We start from the raw sequence: 19,168 nt of genomic DNA, 5'->3' as shown, positions 1-19,168 counted from the left end.
ATGGATGGATATAAAATTGTTTTGTTTTATTAGTGGGATAAGAGAAGAATCCAAACAACACATTTATATAAGTAAGGGAAAAGTCATCAAGTATTGTTTGGGAAATAAATGTACAAATATCTTGTCAGAAAATCCATGAGAAACAGCAAGAGCAGAATAAAAGACGGAGATTTTCTTCATGAGTGTCAGAATGAACAGTTCGTCTCAGTGTCTGTTTTGTATCGTTGAAGGAAAAACTTGCAGGGCTAAAAACGATGGATCATCTTAAAAGATACTTCTTTGATATTATTAATAATCTAATATTTAGATGGAAGACGGAAGCCCAGACTCGCTTACGGGTGGAAGTAGAACCCAAAATGGGAGGGGCTAAAGCCGGAAGTGGGGAATGTGGGACACTAACCTCAAACTCTTCAACATGAACGGCCATCTGAAAGACAGGAAGGAGGAAGGAGAACTGGGACCGGGCCGATAACTGGACATAAACACGAATATAATAAAACTAGAGGACTAAATGGATACAAGAAATAAACATAAACTAGAATCAGTAAGAAAGGCTGAATTAAAGTAAATAATAAAAGAAGGGTGATATCAAATAAAGACAATAATAAACAAATAATAATGAAACTAGAATCAATTAATCAAAACCCAAAACAACTGAAGATCCTAACAGAAAAGGAGAATAGAAGAGTCAGCCTGTAAACCAAAGACAAAACAAAACAAAGAAATTATGAAAATAGAATAATAACCACCCTTTAATTTTAATTTCTGCACAAACCTGGAACAGCTTTTCCTACTTAAGACAGCAAACACAAGAGTTCAGCTCAGAGTGGATAAACTCGCCACTTTAATCCTGCACTAGTTAGGTGTTGATCATCTGAAGCCAGGCTGGGTTTGTGTCTGAAAACCACGTGACTGGCAACAAACGAGGCCTCGCATTGCATGGGTCACGTGACTGCTTCATTTTGCGTGTCGGTTTTCAAAATAAAATCAATCAATCAATTAAATTATATTTGTATAGCACATTTCAGCATCAAGGCATTTCAAAGTGCTTTACATCAATTCAGACACAGAAACACAATGCAACATAGAATCAACAATAAAAACACAACATTAATTCAGATTCCATCAGTAAATTTATAATTGATTACGTTTCAAATAAAACTCTAAACAAGTGGGTTTTAGTTGAGATTATAAGGAAGTCAGTGTTTCAGCTGTTTTACAGTTTTCTGGAAGTTTGTTCCAGATTTGTGGTGCATAGATGCTGAATGCTGCTTCACCTCATTTGGTTCTGGTTCTGGGGATGCAGAACAGAACCAGAACCAGAACCTGAGAGGTTCTGGAAGGTTGATACAATAACAGCAGATCTTTAATGTATTGTGGTGCTAAACCATTCAGTGATTTATAAACTAACAACAGTATTTTAAAGTCTATTCTTTGAGCTACAGGGAGCCAGTGGAGGGACTTTAAAACTGGTGTTATGTGCTCTATCTTCCTGGTTTTAGTCAGAACTCCAGCAGCAGCATTCTGGATCAGCTGCAGCTGTTTGATTGATTTGTTGGACAGACCTGTGAAGACGCCGTTACAATAATCAATACGGCTGAAGATAAAGGCATGGATGAGTTTCTCTAGATCTGGCTGAGACATTAGTCCTTTAATCCTGGAAATGTTCTTCAGGTGATAGAAGGCCGACTTTGTGACTGTCTTTACGTGGCTCTGAAAGTTCAGAAGCGTGATGAGTCGCTGCTTGATCGCATCAGAGGAGTATTTGTCTTCAGCAGTGGCCAAAATAAAAGGAACCTTTTGTAGTTCATTAATGATTTTGATGATGACACTCATCAAAATTTAATGTTTGTTACCAATTTTCTCAATGGTTAATTATGGTATATTTTGTGACTTTATATTTATGTGTTTTTATTATGTAAAATATTTTGACACTGGATTGTTGCTGAAATGTGCTACACAAATAAACTTGATTGAAAAGGAGCCAGCAAGAAGAAAAAAATCTGACATCAGGGAAAACTTGAGATGATAACTCACAAGATTTTTAAATAACAATAATTAAACCGTCACCTCAAAAAATTCTCACCTTTTTGAAATTTCCACTATTTCTTTGTTCTGCAAAAATATATCAGTCTCTTACAGCAGAGGGTTAGGGTACACTAAAACATCAAATGTCTTTATTGTCAAATCAGTCGGTGACAGAAGAAAACAGCCACCAACAGTCAACATATATCAGGATTAACTACAAATTATTTTAATAACTAAAAAAGATTAGTTAAATAGGATTCAATTGACTCTCCTGTTACTAAACGTGAGTTTGACAAAAACTTTGTGACAATATGGCATTTACTAATTGTTTTTAAATATGTCTGTCTGAGTGACAGGCTGCCAGTTTCACCAGCAGGTGTCACTAGTGAGAAATGAATGAAGCATCGAGTGATGAACCTTTGGGTGAAGCAAAGGGCCGGAAGCTTCATTGCTTCATGAGGCTTCATTTGGCCATCACTACTGCTTAGTTAGGACGCGCTGAGCGGCTAACGTTGCTAATGTTGGTCCTTTTGATCGCGTGTAAAGTCAATCCCAAAGATCTTCTTGTTGTCCAAATGTGTTCCAGTCAGAGGAACCATTTGTGAACAAAATCCATTTATTCCAGGATACACGGCCACAGTGGTCAAAAACATGTCTGCCCTTCTGTGGTCAACATCTGTCAACTACTGGTCACCTCTTGGTTTATATACTGGAGCCGACAGCCCCATCTAGTGACCAAAACCCAAAATTACACACATCCAATAGTGGACTTTATTTTGAAAGTTGTACATACAGGAAGTTACAAATGGCATTAGGGAATCATGAGACTAATAAAAAAACAGTCAATCAGTTAGTAAATAACTTGTCAGTGGGCTAATTATTAAATCGAAACATTCACATTTCACACATTTAATATATTCAACAATCATTGACTAAGGGGCGGAGCCTATTTGCCCCGCCCCTCTCTTGGGCGTGGTTAATATTTGTGTTGGTTAGGGTTCATATTTACAGAAGAAACTCAATGTTTTGAATTCGCACCTGCTGTGATGTCAGCACAGCAATGACATCACAGCCTAAAAGTTTGCTTCATTTCCTCTAAAAATCAGATCCTGTTTTTCCTGGTTTCTGCTCCAGATTCGTCACAAGCAGCATCAACTTGATCAACATTTCACAAAGTCAATCAGAGGCTTTTGTTCATCACAAGTTGATCATCTGCACACTGATTGAGTGAAGTATCCAAAGAGTAATTCTGTCCAATCAGAAGCTGCCACTTCCTGTTGCAAGATGTCCCGACAGGCTGACAGATGAACTAAACAAGACGGCTGGTCTGTGCAAACCCTGCCAGACAAAGAGACAGAAATGAGGCAGGAAGTGACGAGTTTTCTGACCTTCAGGAAACTCGTCACTTCCTGGTGGGAACCAAACTGTACAACCTTCAGTGTTGTTTCATGAAACCATTTAAGTTTCAGGCTCCATTTAAAAGGAGCTTTGCATTTTAAACCGTGTTTACCTCGACAACAGCAACCGGGCCATTCCTAGAACCAAGAAACTGAACGTCTTTGTCCGGTTTGGTCCAACCAGGACAGAGATCTTCCTGGGAAATTAATCATTTATTTGTTTGCTAGCTCCTCTGACTAAGTTGATCTTTAACCTTTGACCTCCAGCACGAGGAACCGTCCCAGGTCACTCGGTACCTTTGGCGCTGCCGTCCAGAAACACCTTGATGTAGGACGTGGGGACGTATCCTTCCTCCTCCAGGTTCCTGCGGACTCTGGTCCAGCCGTCTCCTTTGTCCTCCTCCACCACAGACAGCAGCTCTCCCTCCACCATCGACAGCGTTCCTTCGTTCTGACCTGCAGGACGAGTCAGAACAAACCAGAACCGCCGTCACAAACCCCCGACAGGGAGCAAAGCCCATCAAAAGCTTCCTGTATCGTTATTTTACTCAAATCATATTTTCTGTATTTGGATTTTTAGCTGTTTCACCCAGAAAACATCTCTTACTTTTCCTGCCTGGTGAACTTTGACCCAATGAAGGGCAACGATCAACAAACGTTACATTTTGTCAACACCATCATCAAAATCTGCAATACAGATCAATATACTGGTGAAGTCAAAAATCAGGATCAGACCCAACCAGCCGGGTTTAAAGAAGCTCAGGGTTTCAGCTGTTCTGCAGTTTTTTGGCAGTTTGTTCCAGAACTGAGGAGCATTGAAGCCGAATGCTGCTTCTCCTTGTTTCTGTTCCGGTTCTGCTCTGCATCCAGAACCAGAACCAGCAGGTTGATCCAGCAGCAGATCTTTAATCTGTTCAGAGATTTCTAAACGACCAACAGTAGATTCAAGTCTCTGAGGGAAGGAATGTAGAACCGGGTGGTGTAGAACTAGATGGTGTAGAACTAGATGATGTAGAACCGGGTGGTGTCTCCATCCTCCTGGTTCTGGTCAGAACTCCAGCAGCAGCGTTCTGGACCGTTGGGTTGTCAATCAGACCTGTGAAGACGCTGCTGCAGGAACCAAACGCCTGGATGAGTTTCTCTGATCGGAGACTTTAATCTCTGGTTCTGAAAATCCCAACATCTTCGTTAAAGAAGTTGGTAAATTTGTTTCAGATGTTTCAGTCTGGAAGGATTGTGTTTCTGTCAACTGTTAAAAATAAAATTGCAGAAATGATGATGGTGATGATGATAGTGACTAGCCGGTCCAAACCGCGGCGGTACCTTGGAACGGGTACAGAGACTTGCAGGTTCCGATGCTGGGTAGCGGTTCTTCATCATCGAAGTCATCGTCAAACTCGGAGCTGCGCGACTTGAAGGTGATTTCGGCCGCCTGGTCCTCGGTGTAGCTGCCGTCGGGGCTGAAAGGAGAGCACAGTTCAGCCTGAGCCGGTCCAGAACTGAAGCAGAACGGGTCCGTTGATAACTGGTTCCGATCACCTCTCTCTGCTGGCAGGGCTGCGGTTGTTCAGCTGCTTCAGGCTGCTGCTTCCTGGCGTTGTTGCCTGGGAGTTTAACCCACAACCTCCACTCTGCCTCCTGCTGCCATGATCAGACAGACCACCGTCCGCCTCCGAGAGCCACACCTAGACCCAGAAACACAGCAGAACCCGGTCAGTACCAGAGTAAACTCAGAGAACCGAGGGAATATGTCATCTCTGCTCCGCCCACCTGGCTCCTCCGCAGCTCCTCCTCCAGCCGCTGCAGGTTCAGCTTCACTTCCTCCAGTCGAGGCTCCAAACTTCTGGCGTCGCCCATCTGAGGACTTCGTTCATAAACCTCCCTCATCTTCAGCAGAGCATCTCTGAAACACAGAACAGTCCAAAACGGTCTAGCAGAACCAGAACCTTCCCCAATACAAGTCTGGTAACTAGTCTTACTTAGTCACATGTAACTAAGTATGACTAGTTATATTAGTTGAGATGCACCATCTAGTCGACTCTCTGCTGTGACGGTTCAGTCGGCGGGTCGCGGTCAGTGAAACGTAAAAATAGAAAATCATTCAGCAGTAAAAGTTCTGCAGACTCCAGTCAAAGCTTCCAGAACAAATGAATATAAAAATCTAAAATAATTGAGGTTTCCAGAATGAGGCGTGTTGTGACACCGTGGCAGAGCGGCTCTAGACCTCACCGGTCCCGGGTTCGATCCCGACCTCGGTTCCCTGCAGGAACGTTCATCAGCTCATGAAACCGTTTCTATGACGTCGCAGCGACTCGTCGACTCGACTCGACTTGCATCAGATTGACCTGGACTGCCAGTTTTACCCAGAGGTGAAACTGAAGCTTCACTTTTATTGAATATTGGGTTTATATAATTACTTGCCTTTTACCAAATATTTTACTCTGATTTGAGTCATTTCTTGGATGGCTACTTTTTATTCTTACTTGAAAAAAATATGTTGAAATAGTACTACTCTGACTGCAGCACTATGGGTTAGTAAGTACTGTGTTACCTTTGTTCTCGCTCTCTCTGGATCTCCTGGTTGATGCTGTTAATTCGGGCCAGAAGCTTCTTGCGTCTCTGCTCAGGAGGAAGCTGGCTGCCGTCAGTTACACTGGAACCCTGAACCAAGAGGGAGCAAGCGTTAGGAAACGCAGTAGAGCTGTGAAACTCCAGGATTTAATTGACCAGTGACACACTGACCAGCTTTAGGGACAGCTGTCCAATCAGCAGAGCATGAAAGAAGCAAAACAAATGAGTTAAACGCTCTGATTCAACAGAAATATTCGCTCTCTGAGCTTAGATCTTTCTATCTAGATATACATACATAAGACTAAGAAATGCTAGTGGAATCGCAAGCAAAGCAAGCCGGGTTCAGTGGAGTTGGGTCCATTAGAACCAGTGGAAAAGGGGCATAGAAATCTGATTAGTGCGGCCCTCACATGGCCGACTTCGGATTGGTATCGGATCATAACGTCATTCAACAGGAGAAACAGCCATCAGCCTGATACACTGCAGGACATCATTAGTGGACTGTTGGCCAGACTGGTGGTGGCCCAGTACTCCCAGTACTCCCAGTGACTGGTGGGGTTTTAAACCCTGATGCCCTCCAGGCTGGAGGTTCAGTTGGGTAAAGATGTTTCTCTGGGAGAGAGACCTGATGCAAACCCAGGAGGGGCAAAACTCTGAGGAACAGGTGTGTGTGTGTGTGTGTGTGTGTGTGTGTGTGTGTGTGTGTGTGTGTGTGTACCCCTCTCTTCAGGCTTCGGAGACACTGCTTCCTGGTTCTGGACCCAGAGCTCATGAGGTCACTAAGCCGTTGTGTGATTGGCTCTCTGGAGCCTGTGGGTGGAGACTGGGAGGAGTTGATCGCCTCTCCAGGTGAAGGTGAGGTCGGGGGCGGGGGTGGTGGTTGCCTTGGTGACGACAAAAGATGCAGCAGCTGCAGAGAGACGCAAAAGCTTCAGTTCAGACAATCAGGTGGCCCCCCCCACCAGGTGGCCCCCCCACCACCGGCCTGCTCACCAAGGAAACACGTTTAACCCTTTCAATCTCATGTTTTGTAGAAACCTTCAGGATCCCCCAGAGGAACTGAGGGAGTCCAAAGGTGTGTGTGTGTGTGTGGAGGGGGGGAGGGGGGGCTACCTTGTTTTTCCGTAGGAAGGGCCACAACTTCCGGCTGTGTTTTCGCCCCTCAGTCCGGTTGTCAAGGTAACTGGATTCAGAGATGCTCCGCCTCATGTTGGCGCTGTAATCTTCAAACTCAACGTCGCCTGGAGGGTCGAAGCCGGATTTATAAACCTCCACCACATGACCTGTGTCCTGCACACACACACACACACAGATGATGAAGCATGGATCAGCTGCAACTCTACAATCCTCCAGGCGTGGGCCTCACCTTCCTGGGCTGGATGCTTTCAGCGGCGTCCATCATGGCGTCCAGACAGCGGCTCGCCGCAGGAAGGACCTTCCGCTCTGACTCCGCCGCCGAACGCATGGCCTCGGCGATGCGCTCGATGCGACGCTCCTCCATGTCCTGAATGCGCTGCAACGGCCAGACAGTCAATCTATGAGCAGAAGATCTATCAAACACTGAATCTATTACACACAGATCTATAGACCAGAAAGGTAGAATCTCTTGCATGTTAGATCTGCTGCTACATTCGGTCAGAAACAGAGACACATCTAGTCACTTTCTGTGTTGTTTGAGACTTTTATGGCAACAACTCTCTGCAGGTCAGAGTGGCGAAAAGCCAGACGGATTTAAACCACTAGAACAGGTGTCCAACTCCAGTCTTGGAGCCGCTGTCCTGTAACCTTTAGATGAGCCTCTGCTTCACCTGGACAGAATAATGAGGTCATGAAGGTTCTGGTGATCCACACCAGGAGTTAATGAAGCCGTTTGATTCCAGTGTTTTGTACCTGTGGCTCATCTAAAACCTGCAGGTCGGCGACTGGAGGACTGGACTTTGGAGGAGTGGACTGTGACAACTGAGATCTAGGGCAATGGTCCCCAACCTGTTTAGAAACTCATCCATGCGTTTATCTTCAGTCGTATTGATTATTGTAACGGCGTCTTCACAGGTCTGTCCAACAAACCAATCAAACAGCTGCAGCTGATCCAGAATGCTGCTGCTGGAGTTCTGACTAAAACCAGGAAGATAGAGCACATAACACCAGTTTTAAGGTCCCTCCACTGGCTCCCTGTAGCTCAAAGAATAGACTTTAAAATACTGTTAGTTTATAAATCACTGAATGGTTTAGCACCACAATACATTAAAGATCTGCTGCTGTTCTCGGGTTAGGGTTACATTAGGGTAACAACAACAAGTTCTAACAAGTTCTCGCTGACTGCCTCAGGAATTGAAAAAGAAACGGTCTCGGGGCTCGGCTCGGTTCGAAGGCCCGGTGGACCCATCCAGTCTCAAACTCATCACGAACTCCAAGCCCCTCGGTTAGCATCTTCCGAACGCAGCTCAAAAGTGTCCCATCAGTACCGATAGTCTCTGTCAGCCCAATAACTCTCACATTACTCCTCTTCCTGTGATTTTCCAGAACTTGCATGGGGTCCAACATGGCTTCTTTCACCACCTGCGATGTGCAGCTGCTCCAAAGTGTCCTCCAAGCGGGAGATGCTTCAGCCTCCGTTAGCCTTTCTAGCATTGCATTCACTGCTGTATGCAATTCTGACGTCGTCTGCTTTATTTATTCACAGAGAAATCAGGACCGAGGCTTTGTGGCAAGTTACTCACTGTAACACTTCCAAACTCGTCAGACCAGCAGCAGCAGGAGTTTCCCCCAGTTCTTCTGGTGCAGGGCGACATGCGGCCTACACTCTCTGAGCCATTTCAGGATTAAAGTGATTTTTCAGAAAAAGGAGTTCACAAGCCTACAGTGCTACCAAACTTTGAATAAAACCTTCTCTTAAGAAATGGTGCAGGAGCTAAATGGAGCTGGCTTCCTCTGACTCTATTAAAGTTCACGCCCCAGTCCCTCACCTGGTATATAACTGGAACCAGTGTGCGGTAGTGCTGGTGCTGGTCCTGGTTGAACTGGTTCAGACTGGTCACATACTCCTTCCTGGACTCCTCAGCAGCTTGTTGCTTCTGCTGAGCCGCTTGTCGAGCCTGAAGCCAGAAAACATCAGCTTCAGCTTCTAACACTTTAATTTCATTTCAGAAATCCGACTAAAGTGGGTCAGAAGGAAGACGGCTGTACCTTCAGAGAGCAGCGCTGAGGTAAAACACAGAGAGAGACATCAGGTCAGGAAAGGAGAAACTAAACCGCTGACTGCTCTGAACTGCAGCAGGTAAAGTGTGAGTGAAACCTTTTCTCCATCCGCCTTGTTGTCCAGCTCGATCCTGTCTGAGATGTGCTGAGCGCGCTCCGCCTCCTTGCAGTCTCGCTCAAACCGACGCTTACTCTGAAAAACACCCAAAACGTGGAAACAGTCTCAACTTTCAGATGAGGGAACCGTTTCCCTGATGTGCAGCTGTAACAACCAACATGGCCGCCATACAGCTGGCAAGTTACTGTGGGTCTCCAATGGAGCCCAATGACATGCTAACGCTCTGCAGCATACAAGCCACTAGGGGGCGTGTTCTCCACATGAGGAGCAAAGACCTCATGTGCAACTGATCCCCCAAAGCTTCACCAGGTGAGAAATCAACCTGCAGCAGCTTTTCTGGGCCAGAGGCACCGCTGACCATCAACAGGTAACGCTGTGACGCCTAACCTTACATTATGATGTCACCAGGAGACTCGGAACCATCCAATCACTGAACAGATGCTTAGACCAATCAGTGTACAGATGAGCCAAAACTTTCTTCAGTTGAACGGAATTAGAGCAAAAGTTATCTTTGGACCTAAACAGGAACAATCTAGAATTACATATCTAGAGTCACAGATCTAGAACCAGTTTCAGTTCTTCCAGCTTCCAGAAAACTGCTAATCAGCCAAAACCCTGCGTTCCTTTCAGGCTTAAACCAGCTGGTTGGAGTTGCTATGGAAACATAATCAATGAAACTTTATTCAATAATCTGATGTGTAACGATAACCAAATGTAATGCTTCAGTTGCATAGGGCCACAATGCTGGAGCCACGCAGCAGAGTGGGAGGAGCTACCACAGAGTGGGAGGAGCTACATCGGCGTGAGAGGAGCTACCACAGAGTGGGAGAGTTTTGTTCTGCTTCACATCTGCTGCAGACACAGGCAGAGCTGCAGCTTATCCAGCCCTACTTCTCTGTTGCTATGGTTATGCAAAAAGAAGATGTGAGCCAATATAGAGTATATATTTAGAAATATCAAAAAGCAAGATGGAGTAAAACTGTAACAAATTAAATGAACTGAGACTGCTCAGGAAGGAGGGAGGGGTCAAAGGTCACTTACAGAGTCCAGCTGCTTCCAGGAGTTTTCTATGTGCTGCTGAGCACGGCGGCCATCTTGGAAATGCTGAAACGAGAGAAATTTGTTGGAATGAGAAACGCTTGCAGGGTTCCTCTCCCATGAATGGGCCCCTGCTCCATGATCAGAGAGGCCTCTGTTGACCTCCAACTCATCCTGCTGTGGCCCCCGGAGCCGCAGCTCGGCCCCCGGCTCACCGTCTTCCTCTCGGCCTTCAGCTCCTGCGTGTAGCGTGTCAGGTCACAGGCGATCTGCGTGTGCAGGCAGTCGGCCAGGTCTTCTCTCTGAGCCGCCATGTCGTTCAGCTGCTGCAACGTTGCCGCAAACGCCACACACCAGGTGAACCTGAACGAGCCAATCACAGCACAGAGCCTACTTCTGAATGGCCTTTGACCTCCACAGCCCAGCAGGTTACCAATGTATAACATGACGGCGCAGACATAAACGTGACAACATCGATGTTTATTTCAGGTGGAGCCTGAAGCATCGAGCCACTGACCTGCTGTCATCTTCTCTGCTCCTCTTCAGGTGAAACTTCTTGGAGAGGCTCCTGCAGACAGACGGGGTCGGGGTCAGTGGAGACACCGAGGGCCTGCTGGATGCGGCGCGCAGGCGAACCTACCTGATCTGCTTGGCATAGCTCAGCTCGATGTCGGCTCGCTCCTTAACGAACTTGGTGTATCGCTCCAGGAAGTCGATCCCCCAGCTGGTGTGTTTCTCCAGGTTATCAAACTGGTCCTGGAACAGCAGAAGAAGAACGACGTTTACTGGTTCACCCACTGGTCTTCACGGGGACTGAAGGCTAATCCCCACCAGGGGAAGCAGCGCCAATAGGAGGTTAGGGTAGGAATCCCCACAAAGATAGCCTGACAAACATTTTGTGTGTCTGTGTGTGTGTTTATGCCTGCCTGTTCAGCTATATAACTAATCTGCCTTCCTTCAGTCTTAAAGCTGTTGGAAGAGTAAAATTCTGGCTTATGAGTCAAAATATAAGGGATCAGATCAAAGAGTCAATAGAAATCCAAGAAAAAGAACTTTTGAAGAATTTTAGATTTTCAGGAGGCAAATCAAAACTCAAAGAAAACTGTCTGCCCCAACAAGCTGAACTCCAAGTACACTAAAATGTCTTTATTGTCAAATCAGTCAATGACAAAAGAAAACAGCCACTGACCGGAGAAGGACCTCGCTGCAGCAAACAGAAAGGGGGACGGACCTTTCCGTCAGTCCCATACCGTATTTGGAAATGGGACTATTGCATTCCGGAAATGAAGGGGGCGCTATTTTCATAATCACTAGTATAAATACCTTAAAGACGCGGGGTTAAGAGGAAAGAAAGAAGTTTGAGAGGTTCTTCGTCTGGTGTTCGGCACAAGATATCAACAATGCAAAACTCACAAAGTCAACAAAAGGTATTTTTACCTTCTTAAAAATTTTTCATATAGTAAATCAATACGCCTTTCTAGATTAGGTTGAAAATATAATTGACAGCTGGAAACTAGAGAAATTCGTAATTCATACAGGGGACGACTAATTTTAGCATGTAGCATAGCTAATTATTCTGCAGGGCACCTTTAGATAAAAATAGAAAAGTAGATAACACGTTTAGTTGAGAAATGTATTTTATGCTCAAATCTTGTTTTTTATTTTCATTATACAGATCCATGTATCTATTTGCAACATTTGGACGGAGAGAAGATTCTCCCGTATTGCATAAACATAAATATTACTGTCCTCTTTGCTCGTACCAGGTACAGAACCATGTAGCACAAACTGCTATGGTTCAACATAACGGGATGGAAAACTACACTTGAAAGATAGAAAAAAAAAATGTTTCCATTTTTTTCTCAAGAGTTTTTGCGGCGCTAGTGGCTCGTATTTTTTATTTTTGTGACAGTAGGCAGACAGGAAGGAGTGTGAGGAGAGGGGAAGACATGCGGCAAAGGTCGTCGGAACGGGAGTCGAACCCGCGACATCCACACCGAGGACTGAGGCCTCCAGGTGGGGCGTGCTGACCCCCTGCACCACCACAGCACACCCCATAAAATATTTTTTACATACTTACCAGTTTTCTAGGGTTTTTCTTTTATTCTTAAAGGTTAATCTTTTTGAAATGTATTTTGTACATCAATGTTAAATTTCTGGAAATGTTTTATTTTTTATGGATTAAATGTGTTCTTCATTCAGTTAAGTTACATTAGGTTGCATATCAACTAAATGTACTCAAGACTATAACATATGGATAAAAAGTCATAACTTTAATTAAAACATTTATTTTGTCAAACGTTACCGAGTAATTGAGTTCATCTAATTAGTGAACACCTGCCCTTGGCTGCTTGAGCAATATCACTTTTACAATTTCAATAAATCTTTTGCAGATTATACATTAGTATCTGGAAGTCATTGTGAGTTTGAAAATTAATTATTAAATCCTACAAAACAGTAACAATAATGTTAAAGAATCTACAGTGATTCATTCAAACATGCCTCTTTTTCTACCAATTTGTATATTTCCTGATGTGTAAAAACATTTTTCTTTTATGTTAGTAGCTGTTAAGTTGTGTCCATGCTCAGTTTTGAACAGTTAAAAGTGTTGAAGCAGTTTGGATGTTATTTGGACTTTCATTCATCTTTCACTTAGAAAATATCTGTATATTTACAGACTGTGTGCTGATGACCACACCTATCCCAAAGCAGCCGAGGCACAAATTAAGGTTCATTTTTTAAATGTACACATAACTAGTAATGTTGATACCTGTCCAGGTGACCCGCCTCTCGCCCAGAACGTAGCTGGAGAGGAACCAGCAACCCTCCTGACCTCCTGACCCCGTTAGGGACAAAGGGCAGCAGAAAACGGATGGATAGTCATTTTGATTTTTGTATCTTTATGTGCAAATGAGACTAAAACCCTAAATGATTTAAAAAATAATCATTTTAATTCATTATTTGGACAGCGTTTTTATACCATGAGAGATGAAAGGATAAAATACTGAGAGAGATAAAGTATAAATTATTATTTAATGCTCTTCATCATGCAGGTACAAAGGATAGCACCAACCTCACAGGTCAGATTCATCCATCATCATGTGTGTCAGAGCCATTCTTCCTGTTTCACAGTCTTGCAATGCACCTGTTTCTGTATTCATTTGTTTTTTTTATTTCCAGATGCCTCTGCATGGACTTGAAGCTGTTGTCCAGGTGGAGGTTCTGACCCAGGTTCTGACCTGAAATTAGATTTTAACTACATGAAATCAATTTTTCATTAACAGATCAACTGGGGTAAATTTTCAGAGTCATTCCAGGCAGAAAACCGGATTCCTCTTGCTGTTGTAACGTGTTCTTCCTGCCACCGGTGATATAAAGACTGTGGGCTTCACCGGCAGTGGAAGACCAGGAGAGATCCCTCCTTCTTACTGTGATGGGTCTTCTGGACCCTGACCTGAATGTCAACACTGAATACAAGGAGAATATTAGTTGCTTTCCACAATCTGTCACACATTTCAGTCGTCACACGTTGTTGTTAGTTTTTTTTATGACATGTCATTTTAAATAGTTTCTGATAAAGAATATTTACCTTTTGACTTGTGCAGGGATCCTTTTTCATAATGTGTTCTTTCAATATTATTTACATTTTTGAAAGTTCCTTTTGTTGTAGCTCAGTTGATTCACATCATTTAGTTTTCATAGAAATGGTGTCGTTTCCACACAAAGTTACTTTGTGGCTGTAATTTGTTGGAGAGACAGTGGAACCAATAAAGTTGTAAATATATTTTAACAGCGTTAACAATTGGAAAACCTTGTTTAAACATTTTAAATGCAAGCCAAGTTAATAACTTGTTATATTTATATGTATAAATACAAAGTTTCCTGAACATTTTGAACAATGACTGGAATCAGTCCAGATTTTCTTTCCAAACCCGACAGACAGACAGACAAGTTGTTTATGTTTTAACTGTCAGAATCAACTGTTGGTTTTTATAATAAAGCGAATACATACAGAAACATATTGTTCAGTTACAAATCATAATACAAACATAAGATTAAAGTTATCCTGAGCTGGACTTTCTGAAGGGTGGAGGAGACGAGACCGGCGCCGTTAGGCTGGGAGGGAAACACCTGAGCAGGTGAGATGAAGACAGTTAGAAATTACACATTGGTCTAATTTATGTATCCAGTGACTTTATCCAGAAAGGTTTTCATGTAGAAAAATGATGATTCTCTCTGGTGGTTACCAGCTCAGTGTCTACTGCCGGGAATCTATTGCCATTGGTAGAATTAATATGGAATAGTGGGACACCAGTCAGTTTACTGGTTGAGCTGGAGTCCTTATAGGAGACATTATGCTGAACTATGATAATTGATCCAGTTTATCTGCAGCCAAGAATATTCTAGTTACAGAATGTCACTAGTTAGAAGTTCAGAAGTCTTTTGGTTTGTTTGTAAATTATATTCACAATGTGAATAATAAGAAAAATATTTGGCAAATAAACAACAAAAATGCACCGTGAATGGATGCACTAAGTTGGCCAAAATTGTCGACTAAATGTAAAACTGACCAAACCTCTTTTCCATCTAGTTCTTATTAAATAAGTTAAAGGATGTTATATTTTAGATTTTAACTTATTTATTTTAAAAGTACCATTCACAACATCAAAATCTATTATTTGAACTTCAGCACCAGCAAGTATTTACTTATATCTGTTTTCTGAATCTGTGATGGACTGGTGATCTGTCCAGGGTCAGCAGCCCTCATGACCCACTATAAGGATAATTCATGATAATTAATGGATGGATAAATGTGATCTTAATGTACATTTGTCTCCAAAATATTGATTTGATTTATGTTTTATGACTTTTGTTGGAGATAGATGGGGTGTAAGGATAGATAAATACATTTCCATAATGATTCATTGTTGCTTATTTTAGATTGTTTGTTACTAATAGAATTTTAAATAAAGCTTTAAAAATAAAAAAGGGAGATACCACGTGTTGTAGCCATAGTTTTTTTGAAAGGCATTGTCAACAGTGATGGCAAAGTTACTTTGGAAAAGTAACTTTAATCGGACTACTGATTACTCCTTGAAAAGTAACTTAGTTAGATTACTGACTACTTGACTTGGAAAGTAACTAAGTTACACTAAAAGTAACTTTTTAGTTACTTTCAGCAGCTGCTAACAACAACCCTCCGCCTCCTGTGAAAATCCCATTGATCTCTGCCAATATTTAATTGTCAGCTATTTTATAATGGTAACATCAACAATGTGTCTCCACTGATAAGGTTGAACTGAAGAGGAGATTGTACAAACAAACAGTACAAAAAAATAAAAAACATGTGTAATTTGTGTGGTCTGGAAAACTCTAAGAAGGATTTGAAAGCCCCCCCCCCTCCAGATTCTGCGTTACGGCCCTGCGTTTGGTGTCACAGCGCAGCGCACAGAGCTGAGCTGTGACACAGAGCAATTATGCAGCTCCACAGCTCAGATGGCTGCACAGATTTGTGACACTTATCTTAATATTAATAATTATAATGGCGTTAAGTTTCCATTATAACTATTGCCAACTACAGACACGTTCATTCGTGGCTGTTTTCACGTTTATTGTGCTGTTCATATTGGTCTCGATGTTTGCAGTTTTCTGGAGCGCAACGTGAAGCTCGAAGTCATTCAGAGGTAAAACATTAAGTTGACATTAACAAAGACACAGCGGGACGGATCATCCGGGAAATGATGGACAGAGAGAGACTGAATAAAACTACCTTAATGACGGACAAATTCTGGGATTTATTATGAGTCTCTGATTATTTCCAAGCCCAAATGAGCAACTTCACGTTCAAAAACGAGCCCAAAAAGGCGCAACCAGCAACTCATTAAATTTGCAAGCGACTTTAAAAAAAATGAAGCCCAAAGCCGTTTATAATAATCGGACTTGGCGACAGAAACTCAAAATAGTTCCAGTTTTTCCACCAACAAAATGCGCATCTCCCTCCATTGTTTACATTTCTGTCGCATAGAGACGTCGGTCACTCGACAAGACGAGTAGAGGAAATACGATTAAATAACAAAAGAAGATAGTAACGCAAAAATGATTTTGATAAGTAACTGTAGTCTGACTACTGGATTTGAAACAGCAACGCGTTAGATTACTGGTTACTGAAAATAGTGGCCCGATGTCAGTAACGCTTTACAAATTAACGCGTTACTGACATCACTGGTTGTCAAATAAAATACGTTATTATTATAATTATTATGAAACGGTAGGTACAGGAAATAGTGTCACTACCGCCCCCTTGATTTCCGGAATGCAATAGTCCCATTTCCATATAAGGTATGAGACTGAGCTCCGTCCCGCCTCTTCCTGTTTGCTGACTTGAAGCTTCATTGCTTCATGAGGCTTCATTTGGCCATCACTATCTTCCTCTGATTTGACCTCAGCCTCAGATCAACGGACTTCCAGCAGCAGCAGGGGAACAGCGCCTCCACCTGACGGGGAGGAGGAGCAGTGGTGGAGCTAGACTTTTTTAAGGGGTGGCCAAAGGGTGAGCAAGGCTTTATCAGAGGGGTCCATATAGGATGACCATATTTTCATTTGAGGGTCTCTGATTTCTGTAGCTAGCTAAAATAATACTAAATTAAAAATAGATTAATTAAATTAATTAATATAACTAGTTAGGTTATAATTCAAAACTTAACAATGGTTTTTCACATATTCTCACCACACATTTCAAGCAAGAGCTGGGAGATAAATCCTGGCCAAATGAATAAAACATTACAGGGCAGCATGTGCAATAAATCATGTTAAAAGAATCTGTCTAAAACACGATCTCTCAGCACTAGCATGGCTAATATAATAAACGAGGCACTACGGAGCGGGGCACAACCATTTTTTTTTTCTTTTTAGAAATGTATGACAAGTGCCACCTCTCATTAGGAAGGTAACTCAGCGGTTACCGCTGAGAGGTAAAATGTTGTAAATACCTGCAAAACTCCTCAACGGTGTACTCTAAAGCCGCGGGTGTGTTTTGGATGAAGCAGGAACCACATGTCAGCTTAACCAATGAACAGCGTCAGTGAGCTGCTACTGCGTCGGGCTGCCTTCAGGGACAGTCGGAAATTACAGTTTTCCTGGCAAATCTTTGCCGATCTCATAAGTATTATATTTTAAAATTACCATTTCCAGTGGGGTGGCAGTAGGGGTGGCAAGGGCTCTGTTGGGGGTGGCAAATGCCACCCCGACCACCCCTCTGGCTCCGCCACTGAGGAGGAGCAACAGGAACAGGTGTGTTCGGCCTCTGACTCCAGAGCAGCAAACAGCCGTTGCTGCCCGGGGTTTTGTCTTGCAGGCTCCCTGCTGGCGTGGAAACCAGTTCGAGATGAAACTGCAGTCAGGTGCAAGACAGAGCTTCCAGATTATTGATTATTGATCAGGAGATATTTCATCCCCTAAGCCCGCAGCGTGCCGCATCCTCCATGATGCAGCAGAGTCAGACGCTGTCGTCACCGCCGTGTTGCTATGGCAGACAGAGGCGCGAGGGCCGCTGCCACGCGCCCATGTGAGAACATGCACACCTACCCACAGCTCGGTGCCCCAGTTGCAGCTCATGGTTCCGATCTGCAGCGGCTCCGCCTCCAGGTACCGAATCTCATTCAGCGCGACTTGCTGCTGCTGCTGCTGCAGGCTGCGGCGCGCATCCTCCGGACGGAGCGGACCGTCTCCCCGCGCGGCTGTCCGTGGACCCGTCTCGCTGTCCGTGGACCCGTCTCGCTGTCCGTGGACCCGTCTCGCTGTCCGTGGACCCGTCTCGCTGTCCGTGGACCCGTCTCGCTGTCCGTGGACCCGTCTCGCTGTCCGTGGACCCGTCTCGGTCTCGCGCCGCGCGTCCTCTCAGTGGACTCTGTCGTCACAGAGGGATGAGCTGTGTGAAGCTGACACCCCACCCACGTCAAAAAAATCAGCAAATAGCCTGAATGGTTAGTGCTCCGTTTGTGCAGGTTTGTGCCGTTAAAATTTTCGTTTGTGCAGTTTTGGTTTCTGAGATATTAAAAATTATTTTTTAGGTCATCTAGAGTTCACCATCCCCCCATATCGCTCCAAAACAAACCAAAGTGGGCTAGATCGTTAGTGCTCCGTTTGTGCAGGTTTGTGCCGTTGAAATTTTCGTTTGTGCAGCTTTCGTTTTCGAGATATTAAAAGTTATAATTTTGGCCGATGACGTCACCATCCCCCCATATCGCTCCAAAACAAACCAAAGTGGGCTAGATCGTTAGTGCTCCGTTTGTGCAGGTTTGTGCCGTTGAAATTTTCGTTTGTGCAGTTTTCGTTTTTGAGTTATTAAAAGTTATAATTTTGGCCGATGACGTCACCATCCCCCCATATCGCTCCAAAACAAACCAAAGTGGGCTAGTTCGTTAGTGCTCCGTTTGTGCAGGTTTGTGCAGTTGAAATTTTCGTTTGTGCAGCTTTCGTCTTTGAGATATTAAAAGTTATAATTTTGGCCGATGACGTCACCATCCCCCCATATCCGTCCAAAACAAACCAAAGTGGGCTAGTTCGTTAGTGCTCCGTTTGTGCAGGTTTGTGCAGTTGAAATTTTCGTTTGTGCAGCTTTCGTCTTTGAGATATTAAAAGTTATAATTTTGGCCGATGACGTCATCCGCCCCCATTTTGCTCCAAACAAGAAATTTTTTGCTTTACCGCTAATATGTCGCCACCACCAACTGGTATGTAAGATGGACCACAATGTCACCCAAGGATTATATTATACAAATGACTAGATTTGATTTTACTTTATTTGGCGCTTTCAGAG

General features: G+C 43.6%; 1 protein-coding gene across 5 annotated transcripts; it reads right to left on the bottom strand.

Moving 5' to 3' along the window:
• Positions 1–2,776: 2,776 nt before the first annotated feature.
• On the bottom strand, positions 2,777–18,269 carry LOC122828609 (formin-binding protein 1-like). Of its 5 annotated transcripts, XM_044112316.1 has the most exons (19): positions 17,935–18,269; positions 10,991–11,106; positions 10,868–10,918; positions 10,566–10,713; positions 10,354–10,416; positions 9,292–9,387; positions 9,183–9,197; positions 8,963–9,091; positions 7,363–7,509; positions 7,110–7,286; positions 6,715–6,906; positions 6,168–6,182; positions 5,977–6,086; positions 5,196–5,328; positions 4,965–5,110; positions 4,749–4,885; positions 3,723–3,881; positions 3,539–3,622; positions 3,236–3,366 (listed from the first exon to the last, which is right to left on the bottom strand). In XM_044112316.1, exons 1-18 carry the CDS (start codon positions 17,962–17,964, stop codon positions 3,564–3,566), a joined length of 1,923 nt encoding a protein of 640 aa, XP_043968251.1. In that variant the 5' UTR covers positions 17,965–18,269; the 3' UTR covers positions 3,236–3,366; positions 3,539–3,563. The 5 variants fall into 5 exon arrangements, with proteins under 5 accessions (XP_043968253.1, XP_043968255.1, XP_043968256.1 ...); XM_044112318.1 differs by lacking the exon at positions 3,539–3,622 and having other exon boundaries at positions 2,777–3,366; XM_044112321.1 differs by lacking the exon at positions 3,539–3,622 and having other exon boundaries at positions 3,228–3,366; positions 3,680–3,881.
• Positions 18,270–19,168: the final 899 nt, after the last annotated feature.

This window comes from Gambusia affinis, linkage group LG03 (genome assembly GCF_019740435.1).
Source record: "Gambusia affinis linkage group LG03, SWU_Gaff_1.0, whole genome shotgun sequence".
Taxonomy (NCBI): Eukaryota; Metazoa; Chordata; class Actinopteri; order Cyprinodontiformes; family Poeciliidae; genus Gambusia; species Gambusia affinis.
The sequence above is the reverse complement of the archived record's forward strand: the minus strand, read 5'-3'. Positions and strand labels throughout refer to the sequence as shown.

Coding starts and splice junctions, on each gene's coding strand:
- LOC122828609 (XM_044112316.1), bottom strand. CDS start 17,964: ATGAGCTGCAACTGGGGCACCGAGCTGTGG. Junction 10,919..10,990: donor AGCTATGCCAAGCAGATCAG/GTAGGTTCGCCT, acceptor GTCTGTCTGCAG/GAGCCTCTCCAAGAAGTTTC. Junction 10,417..10,565: donor TGAAGGCCGAGAGGAAGACG/GTGAGCCGGGGG, acceptor CTCTCGTTTCAG/CATTTCCAAGATGGCCGCCG.